The 21,065-nt window shown below is 47.9% G+C and overlaps 1 protein-coding gene across 1 annotated transcript; it reads left to right on the top strand.

Moving 5' to 3' along the window:
- Window positions 1-735: 735 nt before the first annotated feature.
- MYOC (myocilin) lies at window positions 736-12,395 on the top strand. Its single transcript, XM_026003278.2, has 3 exons — window positions 736-1,396; window positions 9,270-9,395; window positions 11,049-12,395. The coding sequence occupies exons 1-3, from the start codon at window positions 856-858 to the stop codon at window positions 11,831-11,833; spliced, it is 1,452 nt and encodes a 483-aa protein (XP_025859063.2). The 5' UTR covers window positions 736-855; the 3' UTR covers window positions 11,834-12,395.
- The last annotated feature ends 8,670 nt before the right edge of the window (window positions 12,396-21,065 follow it).

Below are 21,065 nucleotides of genomic sequence, written 5' to 3'. Positions count from 1 at the left end.
AAAAACATCTTCCTGAGAAGACTTCCACGGATTTCATTAATGAGGATGAAGATGCTTTTAGTCACACACACACACACACACACACACACTCATACTCATACACATTTACACACGGTAAGAGCCAGCTTAAGGGTCTCACTGACATAGATGCCTGATATGCCGGGACTAGAATTAGAAAGTCCTCTCAAATACAAACCCACACTTGTTTTAAAGCAAGAGGCAAGGGGCAAATTCTGCTTCTAACTGCTTCTCCGGGATTGCTGTTCCCTGAAGCCTGGTGGCACAGCGCTCTTGTATTTTGGCTGGCTATTATTTATCTCTGTCACTGCCACAGGGACAAAGGGACTTTGTCCTATGAATGTCTGCATCCCCGGTTTCTAGCACAGTCCATGGCACAGAGCAGATCTCAATAAAGTTTGCAGAGTAAATGGAAATATAAATTAGAAATGATTCCTTGTTGAAAGAGACACGCATGCGGTCATGTTGTGTGGATGTGTGTGCACAAAATTGGGTGGGGATATAGGGAATATTGTAGGGATATGGGGTGCATAAAGTGAGACATTCTTTTCTAAAAGAAATTCAAAACAGACTTCTGGAATGTCATATTCTAAGTTTTCTGGCCGTGTGAAAACAATTCCCCTGTGCATGGCCCCACCCAGCCTCACGTGGCCGCCTCCTTCTCCCCCCATGCAGGGAGGGCTCTCCAGTATATATAAACCTCTGTGAAGCCATGGCATGAGCCAGCAGGGCCACCCATCCAGACACCTCACAGAGTAGGAGAGCTTTTCCGGGGAAGCTTTGCCCAGGCTCTGCACTGAGGGCTTCCGTGCACATCACTGCAGCTGCAGGCCAAACATGCCCACTGCCCAGCTGCTACTTCTGGCCTGTCTCTTATGGGGTTTAGAGGCCAGGACAGCCCAGCTCCGGAAGGCCAATGACCGGAGTGGCCGATGCCAGTATATTTTCAGTGTGGCCAGCCCCAATGAGTCCAGCTGCCCTGAGCAGGGCCAGGCCATGTCAGCCATCCAGGACCTGCAGAGAGACCTGGAGTCCACCAAAGCCCGGCTCAGCTCCCTGGAGGGCCTCCTCCACCAGCTAACCTTGGGCCAGGCTGCCGGGCCCTCAGAGAGCCAGGAGGGGCTGCACAGAGAGCTGGGCACCCTGAGAAGGGAGCGAGAACAGCTGGAAACCCAAGCCAGGGAGCTGGAGGTGGCCTACAGCAACCTCCTCCGCGACAAGTCAGCTCTGGAAGAAGAAAAGAGGCAACTGGGGGAAGAAAATGAGGATCTGGCCCAGAGGCTGGAACATAGCAGCCAGGAGGTAGCAAGGCTGAGAAGAGGCCAGTGTCCCCAGGCCCACAGATCCTCTCAGGACGTGCCAGCAGGCTCCAGGGAAGGTAAGAATGTGGGGTAAAGGAGCCCCTGAGTCCAGAAGGTGACATGGCTCATAGAGGCCTATTACAGGTGGCCCCAGCTTGCCTCTCCTGCCATCTCCTTTCTCCCAGGGACTGTACATCCAGCACCAGGCAGATGAATTAAGGAGGGCCACGCAATCAGTCTCACATATTACTAGTCATTATCTCCTGAGAGTTCTGTTTGGGTTAGTGGTTCCGAGTTCTCGTGCCTCCCATGGCAGCTTTCCCAGTCATAGCAAAGTGAGAAATATAAGAACAGGTGAGACATACCTGTATATGATGAGTAGAACATCATCAACCATCCTCTTTGGAAAACTATCCTTTTCTGAATCTTTGCTTGAAGATAGTGATTCCTACCTTTTGTTGTTAAAATGAACAATAGATTTATGAAATGCCGGGATCCCTGGGTTGCTCAGTGGTTTAGTGCCTGCCTTTGGCCCACGGCGCGATCCTGGAGTCACGGGATCAAGTCCCGCGTCGGGCTCCCTGCATGGAGCCTGCTTCTCCCTCCTCCTGTGTCTCTGCCTCTCTCTCTCTCTCTCTCTCTCTCTCATAATAAATAAATAAATAAATAAATAAATAAATAAATAAATAAATCCTTAAAAAAAGATTTATGAAATGCCAATAGATATTTATGAAATGAAAAGAGATTTATGAAATCATGATAGACGGTAGGGTTTTATTATTATTTTTTTTTAATGTCCTTTCTTGGCAAAATAAAGAAGTGGCAACCCTTGTCAGGTTCCTCAATATGTTGTTTTGGAAGTTTTCCTACTCCTTGCCCAATCTGAGAACCTCGGTTTTCAAGTCACCAGGTAATTCCTTGAGGTGGCTCTGAGATGCTCTTCTCTTCATCCTGGTCCCTGCTTGAAGGTGAGGCAGTGAGTGCGCATTGTGACAGGGAGCACATTCTCCTCCTCATTATTTGAGGGGATGGTAGATGTGTCACTTTTGTGAAGCTGTACTCCCAAGTATTCCCTGTCTAATAATTAGTATTCCAGGCAGGAGGAAACAAATGAACAAATCCAGTTGCGGGACAGTTAGTCCAGACTCTTCAGAGATGTCAATCTCAAGAAAGAAAGACAGGGGGTGTGGCTTGTTCTAGATTATATGAGGCTAAAGACATGTGGTGGTCAATGCAGTCCCTGGCTTTGGATTGGCTTCTCCATCTAGGGGAAAAAAGTCACAGGGATAGGTTTGGAATCATTGGAGAAATTTGAATATAGACTGCTTAGTAGGTCCTGTTCTTGATTAATGCTCAGTTTCTTGGGTGAGAGATGGTATCGTGGTTATGAAGCATATCCTTTTCTAAGGCAACACATACTCAAGTTCTAGGGGTTAAGATGTCAAAATTTACTTTCAAATGGTTCAGTAAAGATGATAAACATATCAAAAATGACAGAAACAAAGGAAAAATAAATGTAACAAAATATTAATAATTGGTAAATCTCAATGAGCAGCACATGGGGGCTTATTGTATGATTCTTTCAACTTTTCAAAAGGTTCAGAAATCTCCAAAATAAAATTATTGTTTTCTAAAAGAGCTTTCTAGGGGCACCTGGGTGGTTCAATTGGTTAAGTGTCCAGCTCTTGACCTTAGCACAGGTCTTGATCTCAGGGCCATGAGTTCAAGCACCAGGTTGGGCTCTGTGCTGGGTGTAGACCCTATTTTTTTAAAAGGAGGGAGGGACTTTCTACCTGAGAGGCAAAGTCTATATGTAAATGAGACTGAAAAACCCAAGAGTCCATATCTAGGTGTGACCTTGGGCAAGTCACTTAACCTCTGAACCTTGGTTTCTTATCCATTACATGGTAATGAACATTCCTACTCTGAATGATTTTTGTGAGGTTCAAATACCATAACTCTTGGGTGTACAGGATTTTTTTAAAATCCTGTGTTGCTATAGTTGGAAGAGACTCAATTCTAAATTTTATAACAAAGAAAAATAAGGTCCGAAGACACTGAGGGTCCTGGGTTGCACAACAATCAGTGGTAGTATGAAGACTGTCAAACCTGAGTCTTTGAACTGAGATAAAAGAATCAGTATTAATAGAAACATCATGAAGCATTACTTATTTCAGGCTGCTAAATAATGGAGTCATATTCTCAACAAAAACTCGTGTGTGTGTGTGTGTGTGTGTGTGTGTGTGTGTGTGTGTGAAAACAGAGGCAACGTTTTGGTTTTTTATTGTCCTGTGGTCATTTAACAAGACTTAGGGAATTTATTAGATGTGTTCTCTAATTTTACATTTCTTTTTGTTCTTTCCAGCTGCTCTACTTTTGAAATAAGGACAACAGCTCGTTAGAGTGAACTCCAAGCTTGGAAGGTCTTTTTAGTAGTGGGATTTTTTTCATGGGCAGGAAATTCCATTAGCACAAGACTGTAGAGCTGCAAAAGCAGCCTGCAGAGTGTCTGATCCACTGGCTTGTTTCATGCAGATGTGGAGACTGAGGCCCAGAGTTTGTCTGTGGCCACCTACCCAGCTAGTGGCAGAGCCACAACAGAATTCTAATCAGTTCCTCCCACCTAAGGTCCAGTAGCTCTTCAGGACCTTGAGATGACCTCTAGTTTATAGAACCTGAAGATAAAAGACAGGAAGTTTACATTTATTTCATTATTATTTTTTTAAGATTTTATTATAAGTAATCTCTACATCCAACATGGGGCTTGAATTCACAACCCTGAGATCACAAGTCTCATACTCCACTAACTGAGCTGGCTGGGCACTCCAGGAAGAGTCCATGTAAGCATTAAGGAAAGGAATGTTTGGAACAAAAGATGGGCTTCAGGGTCCTAGGTCTGAGGGTAAAGGGCTTCCTGGGTGGCTGGAATGAAAGTGTGGGTGTGCTTCAGGTAGGGGAGGCAAGAGCTGTGGGCCAAGCGGGGAGGCAGGGCTCGGCGAGGCTGCGTGAGCCTAGCCCAGGGAAGCCACAGAAGGTGGACTTCTTCTCACTCTGCATGTCATTCAAACTGTCACCATCATTGCCCTTATCATGTAATGGTTACATAGAAAAAGGCCTTCTTAGACTCATGGAAATCACTTGTGTGTGTGTGTGTGTGTGTGTGTGTGTGTGTGTACATGTGAGAGAATTGACATCGTATATATATAATTTTATAGTAATAGTTTGGTAGCAAAATGTCTGGCAACCTATTCAATAAGCCCAAAGTAGAACAATACAGAATACCAGATGGTATATCAGAGGTGGTTATTAGTGTTACAGAAGAAGCCCCCTTTCCCCTTATTTCCCTCTACTTCAGATTGGTCCTCCCAGAGAACAGAGCCTGGGACGGGGGCTCATGTGCAGTGGTTTGTATGGGCCATGATCCCAGGGAGCAGAAGTAAGACAGGGAAGAGTGAGTCAGGGAAGGAAAGGAAGGGATCCCTGAGTGGCGCAGCGGTTTGGCGCTTGCCTTTGGCCCAGGGCGCGATCCTGGAGACCCGGGATCGAATCCCACGTCAGGCTCCCGGTGCATGGAGCCTGCTTCTCCCTCTGCCTGTGTCTCTGCCTCTCTCTCTCTCTCCCTGTGTGACTATCATAAATAAATAAAAATTTTAAAAAAAGGAAGACAAAAAGGAGTGGGGGCATTCTCCAGTGGGTCCCCACGGTGGGTGGTGGAGCCTCGACCCCACCCAGCCCTTCTGGGGAGCTGTGTAGAATGAAGCAGAGGAAGGGAGCATTCATTTTTGGATCTGATCTTCTGCTGGCCAAAGAGTATATCCCACTTGCATGATGCACAGATATGGGCACCAGGCTGGCTCTTGCAGAGAGTCAGAGAAGCTGGAGCAGGGCAGATGAGGCAGTGTCCTGGCAGGTAATGTTGGCACAAGATAGGCTGCTGCAGAAATGATTGGGAAAAGGTGGGCAGGATACGAAGGAAGAGCACCAGAGGTGCTCCATGCAAGTGCTGAAGATAATAATCCCTTGTAGGGTTATGATGCAGATTAGAATTAACAGGGAGAAGCATCTAGTACAGAGCCTGCACAGAGTGGCCATGCATTGCATCGATCGCAACTATGAAGGGCTTCGCTTCCTTGAGCTGCGCTGTTTTAGCATGTCACCTAATGATTAAAACATCAACATGTTCATAACACTTTTGTAACACACATTGATCCTAGAGACAGTACGTGTTGGAGCAACATCCAGGATTGCTAGCTAATCTTCACTTTCCTGGGAAGCTTCTAGGTTAAGCTCCCTAGAACGTGTCTGCAAAGCAGAGGTAAGGGACATAAGGCAGAGCATGCCGAAAATTTCCAAAATTTTGTAAGAGGCATGAACTTTTCAACCACAGAGGGACTGAATTTTAATAGAAACAAATAAAAGCCCTAAAATTTTTTGGCTATTAGATACAGTACAGTCCTTAATATTTTCATATCCTCTTTTTGTTTTCTCCCCACATTCAGGATGAAATAGGAGTGATTTTTAAACATTCCAGAGAAATTTTAATTCTGACGCATGTTTATTAAGGACATTTCATTTGTAGTTTGAGCTGAGAACACTGAGGCTCAGAGAGGTTGAGTAAGTTGGCCAGGGTCGCGCACCTGGTATGCGGCAGGCCCACAGTAGGAAGCTGTGACCTGGGGCCGGGTCCAGGCTCCTTCACACAACTGCTTCCCAGCGTTTGGGCTGCGCATCCTCTCCCGCAGGCTTCTGTCCTCAGGCCAGACAGCTCTGCTCTGGGAGCTGCCCACTGCCAGGTGCTCCTGGCTGACACAAGCGGGAAGCGGCCAGCGGCCTTGTCATCCACCCGGCCGCCTGCCAACTGAGAAGGGCCAAGCGGTCAGCGTGAAAGCCATTCCCTGACATTATGCTTCACTGTGGTTCTTGTTTACTCCCAAGAAAGCACATCAGGTGTGGTTCCAACGACCGATCATTATTAAATCTTATAAGTCGTAAGTTCTGTATCAAAAACATAAAGAATTTAAGTGGGATGAAAGAGCAACTATGAGATGTAAGTACATCCCACAGCGGGGGGGTGTTCCAGAGGAAGGACAGCCGGGCCAGGGGTGCAGGCCTCACTGCGGAAGGTAAGGTCTGGCCCAGGGGAGCGGGGAGGTCTGCATGGAGAGGGGAGAAGCTGGCGGGTTTGTCCAGGCTGGAGGTGGAGAGCGGGCAGAGCGGGCATCCGCGTGCAGGGACTCAGGGTCCTGTGTGACAGGGCTGCGGCTGCAGGGTCCCCGACGAGCTGGGGCCGCGCCCCAGCGGACCCCCTGGCACGCGCACCGCCCACGGTCCCGCGGCTGCAGCCCGGCCTCGCGCCCACAGCGTGCCTCCGGCGCCCTCTCCTGACAAAGCTGGACATCGTGCCCACTTTCAAGGAGAAATCCTCGTTTTCCAGAGAGCATCTAGGGAAGTGCTCCTTTTGGCACCAAGGGGCAATTCATTTATAACTGGCAAACCTCCCCGCCACAGGTAGAAAGGTTCACAACTGCCATGACCTTGGCAGACGTGGGCTCAAGTCCTAGTCCACCACTAAGCAGCTGTGTGACCTTGGGCAAGTTACTTAACCTCTCTGAGCCTCAGTTTCCTCTTCTGCAAAACGAAGGTGCTATCATCCACGTCAGGACTGTTATGTGGAACAGAGGGAATGAGCACAGGACCCGGCTCATAGGAGGCGCTTGGTAAGTGGTGGCAATAACTAAATTAGCTGCAGACTGCAGTCCTGAAGAAAGTTGTGAAGGTATCAGATCACATAAATAATTTCTATGAAACTGCTTTGAATGGTGGGACAGGGCAGCCGGGGTAGCTCAGCAGTTTAGCGCCGCCTTCAGCCCAGGGCCCAATCCTGGAGTCCCAGGATCAAGTCCCACATCAGGCTCCCTGCATGGAGCCTGCTTCTCCTTCTGCCTGTCTCTGCTTCTCTCTGTGTGTCTCACATGAATAAATAAAATCTTAAAAAAAAAAAAAAAAAAAAAAGAAATGTGGGACGAGCTATAAATACCTGTTCATCATCTCTTTTCACAAAGGGTCTGTTTTCAATATTTCAGCATTTTAGCTATCTTCATAGAAGTCACCCTGGAAAATGCCTGTTTGGGTTTGTTTTCTCTACTTTCTTTATCCCCTCTGTGCCTGAAGTGGGAATTTTTCTCAATTTTCTTCTCATTGATCAGTAGGTGTATTCACTTACTTTTCTCAGTATATATCTATTTCTCAGTAAGTCACTAAGCTACATGATCATCTTAGCCACATTCACAGAATAAAACAATGGGCATCAGATGCACAAAGGAAGGAGCTGGCACAGGGGGTATCCCTTGTATAGTAACTGTGGGTCACGGAGCTAAAGGGTGGGAACTGGACGGGGGGCAAGGGAACTCTCTGGAAGTTTTGTACAGATGCCACTGCAGTATTTATCACCTTACACTACCTGAAACTAGCTCCAGTATTCTGAGAATTCATTGAAACAATTAAAGCAGTTTGAATTATTCCGAGGAATAGTCTGTGATGGTCTGAAGAAAGGTACCAAGGAAAAGAAACAGCTCACCTCAGGGAGTTTGCCAGTTATTCACATTAGCCAATCCTAAACCTGTGTGCCTGGCCTCACCCGTTCCTTCCTACAGGAAAAGCAATGAAGGCTCTTGCAGTGTTTCCACTCCCTCCTGAGTGACCCTGGGGCTGTCCCATATGGCCCCTATGGTGTGGGTGTCCTTGCCCCTTGGGAGCAGTGAGTATAATAAACTGTCTTCCCATTAGCAACCAACTCATCTGTTGGCTTCACCATACCTGAGTCATAAACCTACATTTTAAAACAGCAAAGCCTGCCCCTCGTGACTCTTGCTCTTTTGTTGTATTCAAGGACTCCTGTATAAGCCTAATCCTAGATCAAAGTAGCGAAATGTGACACAGTGTGGCAACTTCATGTCTAACCAGTGTCCTCCCCACCCCTTCCATTCAACATGGGCAACCCCCACCCTGCCCACAAATTCCTGTAGGAATCCTGGACACTTTGTCCTTGTCCAAGAATGGCCTCAGAAAGGAATCTGATAGGTCAACTGAGGATGTAAAGCTGAATATGTTACCTCTCACAGGAATGATTGCATTATGACAGGGAAAAGAACCTTATGTCAGGCACAGAATTGTTAATTGTTGAATTTCAGGTATCCCAGAAGATGCGAGGATCTTCTTCTCAATATCCCTGAATCACACCTCACCTGCTCATAAATTAGGGAATTATTTGAATTGTGTACAAGCTTACTTTATTTTGAATACCCTATTCTGTGCAAGGCACATTGCTATGCAATTTACTATTTTTGCGAGCTTTTTTTTAAGATTTTATTTATTTGAGAGAGAGAGAGAGCGTGAGAGAGAGCATGAGCTGGGAGAAGGAGGAGAGGGACGAGGAGGAGCAGACTCCCCGCTGAGCAGGGAGCCAAACTCAGGATTTGATCTCATGATCCTGGGATCATGACCTGAGCCAAAGGCAGACACTTAACTGACTGAGCCACCCAGGTGCCCTGGGAGCTTGGTGTTATGGACATTTTTCAAATATTCACAAAAGTATCAAGGACAACACGAACCCTGTTGTACCATCACCCAGTTCCAACAGTTGTCTGCTGAGGCCAGTTTTGTTTTACTTCCACCCCCGACACTACATATTTATTATTTTTTAATCTTTTTTAAAGTTTTATTTATTTAAGTAATCTCTACACCCAACATGGAGCTTTGAACCCATGGCCCCCAAGATCAGGAGTCACATGCTCCTCTGACTGAACCAGCCAGGCGCCCCTACATAGTTATTATCTTAAAACAAAACCCAAACACCATCATATCTTTGAAAGCCCATTAAATACCATCCTCAGCATAGTCATTGGGCCGTTTTTCCTCATGGTACAAGTTCGTCTCTTTCTTTTAATACAGTTTCGAAATGGAACGTGGAGACCGTGAACTTCCAGGAACTAAAGTCAGAGTTAACTGAGGTTCCTGCCTCCCGAATCCTGAAGGAGAGTCCATCTGGCCATCCCAGGAATGAGGAGGGAGACTCTGGTATAAAGCTAAATGTCCTCCCTTTTGCACATACATGGTCTTTATCTGTGCCTGGTTGTGTTCAGAGTTGGTCCGCCCACCTTGGGGGGAAGGCGGACCACAGGTCAGCCTGGCAAGAGGCAGGGGAGGGGGAGGGGATGAGCCCCTTCTCTGCTCCCTTTCCAGGGCATGCTGGCAGGGAGTCCGCCTTTCCTAGCACAGCCCTGTGTCTCACCACCCACTCAGGGATCGTGGGCTCAGCTGGGCTGCCCTCGGGGAAGAGGAGAGATGGGTTTATTTCACCCACTGGATTGCCATATAGAGTTAGTTACATTTTTTTAGTAGATCCTTCATATCTTTCTTGATCTTAGGGCCAGATGACACCATGCACCATCTCAGCACATAGTATATACTCAGAAAAGGTATCTTTTGTGAACTTTGGGTACTGAGGGAAAGTACAATCACCCCTCTCCAAAGTGTTCCCTGAAAGCCTGACTTTAAGGCTGGCTGTGGTTTTCAGAAACTGGGACAATCTGTGTTATTGACAATTATTCCCAGCAAAAGAGCAATGCATGGCTATGGGGACGTTCTGAAGTATTTAAAATGCAATTCCCTGAGACATGAGGAGCAAAGACTTCCCAGCTTCTGAGAGTAAATTGAAAAAAGCACAGAGATCTGTTATGTTTGCTTCCGCTAAATCTAAGTTTTCAATCATCTTTACATTTTAAAAATTATGTTCAGGTTTTACTGTATTAAAATGATGCCTGAACTATGTGGTCCATTGGTTTGGGCTTGAAGAACTTTGTTTTATTGAGTTTCTTATAATGACTTGATTTTTGTTTCATTTTTATTAAGAATATTTATTAGGGACACCTGGGTTGCTCAGTGGTTAAGCATCTGCCTTCGGCTCTGGGCATGATCCCGGGGTCCTGGCATCGAGTCCGCATCAGGCTCCCCTCAGGGAGTCTGCTTCTCCCTCTGCCTGTGTCTCTGCCTCTCTGTGTGTCTCTCATGAATAAATAAATTAAATATTTTTTTTTAAAAAGATTATTTATTAGAGAGAGAGAGCATGAGCACACGTGCACACAAGTTGGGGGTGGGGGAGAGGGAGGAGCAGACTCCCCACTGAGCAGGGAGCCCCACGACAGATCATAACCTGAGCCGAAGGCAGATGCTTAACTGACTGAACCACCTGGGTGCTCCTGTTTCATTTTTTAAAATGAAATAAATCAGATATGGAAGTTATAAAGAGTAGTATAACGAACTCGTGAGTTCCTGCCAGGCTTCAATCAAAGATTAGAAATACGGTTTGAAGCCCTCTGTGTAGCCTTCATCTATACACCTGATACCGAGAAGAAGTTCAATTCATATGACACATTGATCACATAATACTTACTGGGCATTTACTCTCTACCCAGTACCTAACACGTGTAGTCACATTTAACATTTACAACATCCCTACTACCCAAAACACTATCCCCTTTCACAAATAATGACAGAGCCAAGGTTGAGGGACCTGCAAGTCACCCCGCCAGCCAGCGGGCGGCAGAGCCCGGATTTAAACCTGGACGCTCTGTGTCTGGGCTTCTGGCTCTTAGTGGCTCTGCCACATGGCCACGTGGCGGGAAGGTGGTGGCAAAGCGATCGGGGTGATGTCTGTCTTTAATTCTCCAGGATGCGGAGAACTGGTTTGGGTAGGAGAGCCGCTCACCCTGAGGACCGCTGAGACAATCACGGGCAAGTACGGGGTGTGGATGAGAGACCCGAAGCCCACCTACCCGCACACCCGGGAGACCACGTGGAGAATCGACACGGTGGGCACGGACATCCGGCAGGTGTTCGAGTACGAGCTGGCCAGCCAGTTCCTGCAGGGCTACCCCTCCAAGGTGCACGTGCTGCCCAGGCCGCTGGAAAGCACAGGCGCCGTGGTGTACCGGGGCAGCCTCTACTTCCAGGGGGCTGGGTCCAGCACGGTGGTCCGCTACGAGCTGACCGCGGAGACGGTGAAGGCCGAGAGGGAGATTCCCGGGGCCGGCTACCACGGACAGTTCCCGTATTCATGGGGCGGCTACACGGACATCGACCTGGCTGTGGACGAGTCGGGCCTCTGGGTCATCTACAGCACCCAGGAGGCCAAAGGTGCCATTGTCCTCTCCAAACTGAACCCGGAGAGTCTGGAGCTTGAACAGACCTGGGAGACTAACATCCGGAAGCAGTCCGTGGCCAATGCCTTCGTCATCTGCGGCCACCTGTACACCATCAGCAGCTACTCCTCCCCGGATGCCACCGTCAACTTCGCCTATGACACAGGCACAGGGCGCAGCAGGGTCCTGAGCATCCCCTTCAAGAACCGCTACAAGTACAGCAGCATGATTGACTACAACCCCCTGGAGAAGAAGCTCTTCGCCTGGGACAACTTCAACATGGTCACCTATGACATCAGGCTCTCCAAGATGTGAAGAGCCCCACATGTCAGGAAAGGCAACAGGAGCTGGTGGTGAGGGCTCCTGAGGGCAGAGCCAGCCGGCCTGTGCCCGTGCAGCTTTTCTCGGCTTTTTAGGCTTTCATTATTAATCCAGAAGAATGTGCGTGGTCACCGGGTCTGACCGTGTGGAAACAGCAGTTGGGATTTAGACAGTGTCACAATCAATGGTCTTTTCTTTGGTCAGCTTTTAAAGGGCGATTTAACCAAAAAACAGTGCAAGTTTCGTGGTGATTTGGGGCAGAAGCTGTCATGCATAGTCATCTCTTCATGGAAACCACAAAGCTTTTGATAAAAGGCCCTTACTGGCTAAAGGGGGCATATTTGGAGGAGAGTTGGGGCAGAACAGCTTACTCCACATGGCACCCAGGGTCGTCCCCTGCCTGTGCCTGGTTACCACAAGCCGTAATTAGAGGAGGGGGAGCAGCTCTTGTGGCCAGCACTGAACACCTGCATAGTGGGCTTCTAAGGCTTCACGTAGCATCCAGTGGGGCATCACATACCCTTTGCCCTGTGAAATAAAGGAATCTTACCTACTATCCTCCTCGACCTTTGTGAAATACTTTGCTCAGAAGAAGAGTACTGATTCTGACCATCAGGTCAGCTCTTCGGGTTGGGAGCTGTGATTGCAGAGCGTTACTGGTGTGTGTGGGGGGGTGGGGGTGGGGGGGCTGAGAGTCTGCACCTGGTTTGGAGGTGCTGCCCAGGAGGACACCAGGCCCGCCGTGGAATCCAGCCCTCCTCTGGTGTTCCTGGTCCTTCCCAAACCATCTTATCTTTCCTCAACTTCCCCTCTCTTCACCCTGGCTCCGTGTTGGTTCTTACTGGCTGTCATGAGCATGAACTTCATAAACTACAACCTCAGCCGAGCAGACCTTCCACCATGACTTTTTGGTAACTGAACCTGCTTACTATCCTCAGGTGCCGCCGTACCTAACAGTAGCACACTTTATCTTGCCAGTTCAGCTTGGACTCTGTCCCATCACATATTTTCAATCAATTCAGGTCGTTCCTCTCCCCCATTCTCCTCTAGGTGGCATCTGTGTTTTTGAGGGAAGCCAGGGCACACCCCCAGGCCAGGAGGGAGGGGAAGCCAGATTCTCATGCCTGCTGTTAGTCACCAGTGTGGTTTCCAGCATTTGCTGCTGGTGCGCACGTCTCCGTGGCCAGTTCCAGCTCAGGCGACCTCCACGTTCTGGTGGCCAGCTCCATCAGACTGCTGCTGTTTTCCCAGCCTGCTCTGTGTCCCGTCAGAAGCTCATGTGCAGGGCAGCCCCCGTGGCTCAGTGGTTTAGCGCCGCCTTCAGCCCAGGGCATGATCCTGGAGACCCGGGTTCGAGTCCCACGTCGGACTCCCTGCATGGAGCCTCCTTCTCCCTCTGCCCGTGTCTCTGCCTCTCTCTGTGTGCCTCTCATGAATAAATAAATAAAATATATATTTTTAAAAAAAGAAGCTCATGTGCACCAGGGGAAGCAAGGGGTGCTCGGACCCTGCCGCCTAGATCCATCTCAGGTTCCCCTTTGCTCTTCGGGCTGGTGCAGGGACACTTCCTGTAGAACTTTGCCACGGCCACAGGATTTATCTGGAAGCAAGAACAAGTTGCTTCTGCCTTCTCATGCTCCAAACTGTCTGGGACACAGAGGCCTGACAAGAACTCTATAGAATCTAAGCTCTCTTCTTCTTCTCTCCTTTTTCCTTGATTCCCCCAGACTTTATGTAGACTATAGGGATGCCACCATTGAGCCCTTTCTCTGTTATCTTTTCAAATACTGTTCATGGGAACCAGGGTTTAGCCCCTTGATTTCCAAGAGAACCAGCACATTAAAAAGTCAAAAGCTTGACTTTAAAGACAATTCTCTCTGTCATGAATTCTAAAGAGCATGCTTCAGAAAGCAAACCCAGCAAAACCCAGAATGACCCACTGAGGGTCAACCCTCAGGAAGGCTATGCATGCCAAGCATGAGCAGGAAGAGAGAGAGCTGTCTCTCTCAGGTATATTCACCTGCTCAGGTCATGGATGGGGTGGCTGAAACTACAGAAATTTACTCTCTCACAGTTCTGGAGGCTAGAAGTCTGAGATCAAGGCCTTTCTTGGCTTGTAGGTAGCTGCCTTCTCCCTGTACCTCCACACGGTCCTCCTTCTGTGTGTGTCTGTGTCCTAATCTCTTTTTTAAGAACAGCAGTCAAACTGCATTTGGGCTCACCCCCATTGACCCCATTGTAATGAAATTACCTCTTTAAAGGTCCTATCTCCAAAGATGGTCACATTCTGATGAATTACTGGTTAAAACTTTGACATACAAATTGGGACGGTGGAGGGACACCATTCAGTCCATACCTCCTGGATATCACCACTGCCTGTACGGACAGCAGACTCTTAAAGACTAGAAAACCTGGGGCAGCCTGGGTGGCTCAGCAGTTTAGCACCTGCCTTCGGCCCAGGGCATGATCCTGGAGACCCGGGATCGAGGCCCATGTCATGTTCCCTGCATGGAGCCTGCTTCTCTCTCTGCCTGTGTCTCTGCCTCTCTTTCACACACTCTCTCTCTCTCTCTGTCTCTCATGAATTAAATAAATAAAATCTTAAAAAAAAAAACAAAAAAAAACTAGACAACCCGGAAGTAGGAACTCATAAACTCATTCACCCTTCTGAGCACCTGTAGCTGCCAAGTGTTGAAGGGAAAAGAGGAAGGTGAGGACACAGCTCTGGATGAGGAGACAGGCAGTCACAGTACACATGCTGGTGAGGCAAATCCCTACACAGACCAGCCCGTGGTTCCTTTTCTTTCCCTCTATCAGCCCCTGCCTCTAGCTTTGGGATGGAAGGAGGGAGTGAATGAAGAAGGAACAGAGGGAAGAAAGAAATCTGTCTGCACTTAGCTTCCAGGATATTAGACTCCCCCTACATCACTGATTGCTCATTTTGGTTTCTTTTGCTGGTTCCTCCTCCTCGCCTATATTGGGTCCTCGAGAGAAACAGAACCAGTAGAAGACAGAGGTATGAAGAGAGACTTAGTATGAGGAATTGTCTCATGCCGACCATAGAAGCTGAGACGTCCCACCATCTGCTTTCTGCAAGCTGGAGACCCAGGAGTCTGGTGGTGTAATTCAGTCCAAGTCTGAGGGCTTAGGAACTGGGGGAGCTGATGGCATAACCCCCAGTGCAGGCACAGGAAGGCAGATGTCCCTGCTCAAGCAGGCCAGCAGGCAGGCAGGAAGCAGAAGGGGTGAATTCCTACTTCCTTCAGCTTTTTGCTCTATTCAGGCCCTACATTGAATGATGATTGAATGATGCCGACCCACACTGGGGAGGGCAGTCTACTGAGTCCACTGATTCAAAGGCTAATCTGATCTGAAGTCACTCTCACATCACACTCACAAACAATGTTTAATCTGGGCACACCTGGGTCCAGTCCAGTTGACACACAAAATTCACAATCACATAGCCTCAACCTCTTAAGATTGAAGTGCTTCTGGGCTCAGTTTATGGTTCTCCTTTTTACCTGCTCATTCTTCTGGTCTCAGCTAGCATTGGGGCTCTAAAGGCCATATCTATGCTGATAACCCCCAAATTTATACCTCCAGCCCAAACCTTACTTCTAAACTCCAGATTCATATATTTATTTGCACGCTAGACCTCTCCCCTTAAATCTCTATTAGGCAGGGGCACCTGGCTGGCTCAGTCACTGCAGTGTGCAACTCTTGATCTCATGGTTGTGAGTTCAAGCTCTATGTTGGGTGTAGAGATTACTTAAAAATAAAATCTTAAAAAAATGTCTATTAGGTATATCAAATCAGCAAAAACAGAACTTTTGAGTTTCCATACCCCACCCCTGTAATACATGCTAAATCTGTTCTCCTTGGAGCTGGAGAGTATCTCTATTCCTCCAGCTGCTCGAGCCAAAACTCTTAGAGTCATCCTTTACTTCTTGCTCTCAAATCCCACGTCCAGTCCCTCAGAAACTTTTGTTGGTTCCATCTTCAAATATGTATGTGCAGAATCTGAGCACATTTCTCACCAGGCCAACAGCTAGTTATTCAGATTCCCATTGCCTTTTTCCTGGATTGCTGCGGAGCCTCTGGAGTGTTTCTGTTCCTTCCATCCCCCTCCCAGACAGCCTAGTCACCATAACAGCCAGGATGACCCCCTTAAAATATAAGCCAGATCTTGCCTCTCCTTCCAGAAAACCTCGCATAGCCTCCCATTTCAAAGTCAAAGTCTGAATCCTTGAAAAGTCCCCCATGATCCTTCCCCCGCGCCTGTGACTTCACCTTTTACTGATGTCCCTGATTCTCTCTACTCCAGCCAAATCGCACTGTCCTGCTTACTCTCCTCTGAATACTCCAGGCACATTCTGATCTTGAGCCCTTTGCACTGACTCTTCCCTCTGCCCCAGATGTCCATGCACCTAACTTCCTCTCATGTCTTTACTCAACTGTCACCTTCCTAAGTAGGCCAACCCAGACAACCCTATTTAAAATTGCAACTGACTGGCTGTTTTGTCTGCTACTTCCAATCTTCCCGACCCTGTCTGATTATGTAAAATTTTCCTTTCCTTTCCATTAATCATTTCCTGACATATGATATAATCCATTGATTTTAAATTGCATATACTTTTCATCAGACTTCTCTCTCTGGAATGTTGTGGAAGGTCCTTGAGAAGACATGACTGCCAGTTGACGTGTGAGCTAGACGTTGGCAGTTGGAGGCTCCTAACCCCTTCCCCTGTCCTTGCATGTGGGTTCCCCTTGTTTTTCCTGTCCCCCAGTGGTTGCTCCAAGGATGCAGCCTTGAGATAGTGGTGTGTGGTGTTAAGAACACCTTCACCGCTCATAAACTGAACCCAGTTAAGGGCTCCTTATAAACTTTTGAGATGTGGAGGGTGGGTGTGAGGATCCACTTGTCTTGCTGCCATTTAACACAAGGCTTATATGGATGTTCCCTTGCTTATTAAACCTGAGACCCCCCAACCTGGAGTGGCTGTTTCCTTCTTCAATCTCTCCCTGCCCTCTCAGTGCTGGGGCCAGTTTCAGATTGCACCCAGGAAGCTGCCAAGGGGATTATGAACCAACAAGTAGTGAGCCTGCCTGGAGAGAGAAGGAATGAGGCACCTGTGGGGAGACCCCAGGTTGCCAGCTGCCTCTCTTTGTGGCGGGAATGGGGGTCGGGGAGCCTGGTTTGTTAGATGCTTGTGGACTGTCTCATGAGTATGGGGACACCCCGCAAAATGCCAGGTGCTATCAGGAGCTTATTTGAGAAAGTGTGCATCGCTCACTGCAGCAGAGCAGAGAAACAAATGGATGGCGAGATGGGCTGGCCTCTCCTGTGGACATCTAGAGGCTGAGCTTGAGTTAGAAAGCTAGAAAAGCTGAGGTTAGAGAAGAGTGTGGGAGTGTCCACTAGTCCGCTGGCTTTGGGGCTGGCAGGCAGGTGGGGGAGCAGGATAATAAGTGAGAGGCCTCAGCATGCCACTCTGCGGAGCTAACATCTGGGCACTCGCAACAAAGCCTGGTCAGGACATGAAGATGTGGAATCTCTGGGAAAGTGATGAGAATGAAGAGGAGGGTGGAGTGGTGATTGATGAGGAAACAGACAAAATGCCCCCTGCCCTCCGAAAACAAAGGAAATTTTAAACAGCAGTTCCCCCAAAATTCAATAAAAAGTACTTTGTCGGGTGTCTGATAACAGACTAATTTGCCTCATGTGGGAGGGACAAAATAAACCTTTCAAACCTTTCCCCCAAGGCTACCTGCACAGCCTGAGACCCGTCCCTGTCGAGCTTCCCCACAAGTAAAGCAGGCCCATTACACTGATGATAGGACACTGCCATGTGAAGATTTGCCTCTGCTGCAGGACACCTCGCAGATTAGGTTCCTGGAGCATCTGTTTTGTGTTGTTGTTGTTTTAGTAATCTCTACACCCAACATGGGGCTCAAACACATGACCCCAAGATCAAGAGTAGTGTGCGCTACAACTGAGGCAGCTGGGCATCCCTGCTGGAGCACCCATGAGGGAGGGGATGGACAGTGAAACCACAGAATCAAGGCTCAGGCACCACCATAAGGTTTTGGGAGCTGTCTGGTCAGATAAGACTCACGTTGTCCCACAGGCTGTGATCCATAAGGTACAAGCTTACCCAAACCCTAAGAATGTGAAAGAGGTACGCAACTTTGTCAGGATTTTGGAGTCTGGAGGACTTTTATTCCCCACCTGGCACAGAGCCTCTGACCCTTATGTGGTCTGGTAAAGAAAAGGCCTGTATGGGCAGAGGGAAGAGCAACAAGCCGCCTTTGAGAAAGCAAAAATATGAATGAAACAGACAAAGCTCTGGACATCTTCCAAGCAGGGCTGCCACTGAGTTAGATGTGTCTGTGACTCCAGAAGGTATGGGTTAGGCCCTGTGGCAGAAAATAACACACAAGGAGAAAGTGCCCAAAGGATACACAATTCAGCTCTGGGAGGACAGAGCCCAGTATACCCCCATGAACACAAGCTCCTAAGTACACACAGCTCTCCTCCAGGTAGCCTTTCATACAGCATCCAGGAGGCTGAGCTCAGCATGGTCTGGTTAGTGATTATGTATGGGCCCCAGCCATTAACCCTCTGCACTCATGACTCTGACCGTGAGAAGCCAAGGGATGGATGATCATGAATAAGACTTTGTGGGATCAGGATATGTGGCAAGACATCGGGGGGCATCTGCCAGAGAGCAAGGCATTCCTCACTTTTTTCCATGTCCCAGCTCATGAGGCACTGACACCCCCTGGCTACTAGGAAGCTGGTGCCCTGTTGGTAAGAGCCCTAACTACTAACTCTTCACCCAGCAGATAGGGTGCACAGGAAGGGTGGCCACCACAGTGCCCAAGGAAGATGACGTATTGGTAAGAATGCTGGATTGTCCTTGAAGTACAGTGACATAGTCAATGCAGTAATAGCATGTCTGGGTGTTCCCAACGATGCCCAAGGCAACCACCATGGTAACCATTCACCAGAGTTCCTAGTTGATGAGGGATTGACAAATTGATTACATTGGCCCTCTTCTTCCGAGTGAGGGCTCTAAATATGCCTTGGTTTGTGGACACTGCATGTGGCCTGTAACCAGCTTTCCTCTGTCACCACACAAACCTGGTTGCCACAATTAGGGGGGAAGAAAAACTATCATGGGTAGACACCCTCATCAACTAGACTGCCATATCACAAATCATGACATGCTAGACTGGGCAACAGAACAGGACATTGAACAGATGTTCTGTCTCTCCTGAAATGCACAGGCAACAGGGTTGGTAGAAAGAAAAAAAAAAGGAATATTAAAGGAGCAGATCAAATTACTAACAATGGTGGGGTGGGCTGAAGTTCTGACTCAGTCTTTAAGACATTTGAATCATCAACCAGTAGGGCCTGTTGCCCATATACCAGACTGGTGACCCCTATGGAGGCACAGGATACTGTAAAAGTATGGAAGTCATGAGAAACAGCCAGTACCCCGACTCTCACTGTGGATGAATGTGCTATGCTGCTGAGGATGCCAAGCCCCATCACACCCAGGAAATGAGTTGTCTACTGAATGTATGGGATGCCCCAGCAGGATGGATGAGTTACTTGGCATTGCTAGGTGATGGGAAAGTGCTCAATCTCCACTGGAATCTGTTGTCAAGACCTTTGAAATGCACACTGAGGGGCACCTGGGTAGCTCAGTTGGTTAAGCATCTGCTTTAGGGTCAGGTCATGATCTCAAAGTCCTGGGATCGAGTCCCATATTGGGCTCCCTGCTCAGCGAGGAGTCTGCTTCTCCCTCTCCCTCCACACCACTTTGGCACTTGTGTTCTCTCTCAAATAAAATCTTTAAGGAAAAAAAAAAAGTTCACCTAGCAAGTCCTAAATAGCTGTTAAGCCTGCCCTTACTGAACATTGAAATGACTCTACGTTTTCCAAATAGAATGTTGTGTGTTCATACTGAGAGTGGTAATGTGTCATCTTTATTAAATCATGTGACACAAGTGAACACCCTGATGATCCAAACTCCAGCTTAGGGGACTTGATAAATCAGTAATTCAGATCATAGGCTCTTGTAGAAAAATGTGTCACTGCTTTTGGGAATCATTGGCATATGCCAGTGCTCCAGGTAGCTAGCACAGGAGCCAGCTCCATGCTAGGGAAACTCCTTGCTGACCTCTCAGGGCCCGTTGCAGAAGAGGGGGCTTTAAGAGTGGTCATGAGGAGGTAGTGTTGGGCAAGGTCATCAACAAGAGGGGACTGGGAGTTGCCTGTGATTTGGACCCGGTGCAATCAGAGGCTCCTCACCTCCCTTCCCTGTGCTTACAGTGTGGCTTCTGCTTGCCTTTCCAGCTCCCAGAGGCTGCTTGAAGGGTACGGCCTTGAGACGGTGATGTGATATTGAAGACACCTGCATGGCATACATACCCCAGCCCAGTTAAGGCCTCCATATAAACCTCTAAGATGTAGCAAGTATTGCAAGGACCCACTCATCTGCTGCCACCCAAGGCAAGCAAAGCTACCTTTGCTTACTAAATCTGCCACCTACAAACCTGGAGTGGGCTCTTTCTCCTCTTTTCCCTGCCTTCTCAGTGCATGGGCTGGTTTCAGATTTCACCTGGGAAGCTCCCGAGGTGGTTGTGAACCAACAAATAACATTCCATGAGGTCAGGAGTTGATGGTTCTCTTCAAAAAGTCCTTAGAGCAGTGCTTGACTCACATAGTAGATAATAAAAAAATCTAAAATAGACCATTTTTTTCAGTCCATGTTCTGAGTGCAGAGATTACTTAAAAATAAAATCTTCTAAAAAAGAAACTGGAAATAAAATACCATAAGGTTAGTCTTTCTCACATTTGCTCTCCTGGATTCTATTCTTAACTGTTTGACCTTAGACAAGTCACTTAACTTCTGTTCCAGCACTATCCAGAACTTTCTGTAATGATAGTCATGTTCTATAGCTGTAACATCCAATATGGTGGCCACTAGCCACATACAGTTACTGAGTATTTGAAATGTGGCTAGTGCAACGGAGGAACTGAATTTTATTTAATCTTCCTGAATGTTTTTTTAATCTTCCTGAATTTAAATTTAAGTAGCCACATGTGGCTAGTGGCTACCCTATTGAACAGCATAGCTTCCTTGTCTGACCAATGAGGAGCTCGTGTGTATGTGGAGTACCCAGCTGGCAAGGACAGGAACTCCGCACATGCTCC

This window comes from Vulpes vulpes, chromosome 13, assembly GCF_048418805.1.
Source record: "Vulpes vulpes isolate BD-2025 chromosome 13, VulVul3, whole genome shotgun sequence".
Lineage (NCBI taxonomy): Eukaryota > Metazoa > Chordata > Mammalia > Carnivora > Canidae > Vulpes > Vulpes vulpes.
The sequence above is the reverse complement of the archived record's forward strand: the minus strand, read 5'-3'. Positions and strand labels throughout refer to the sequence as shown.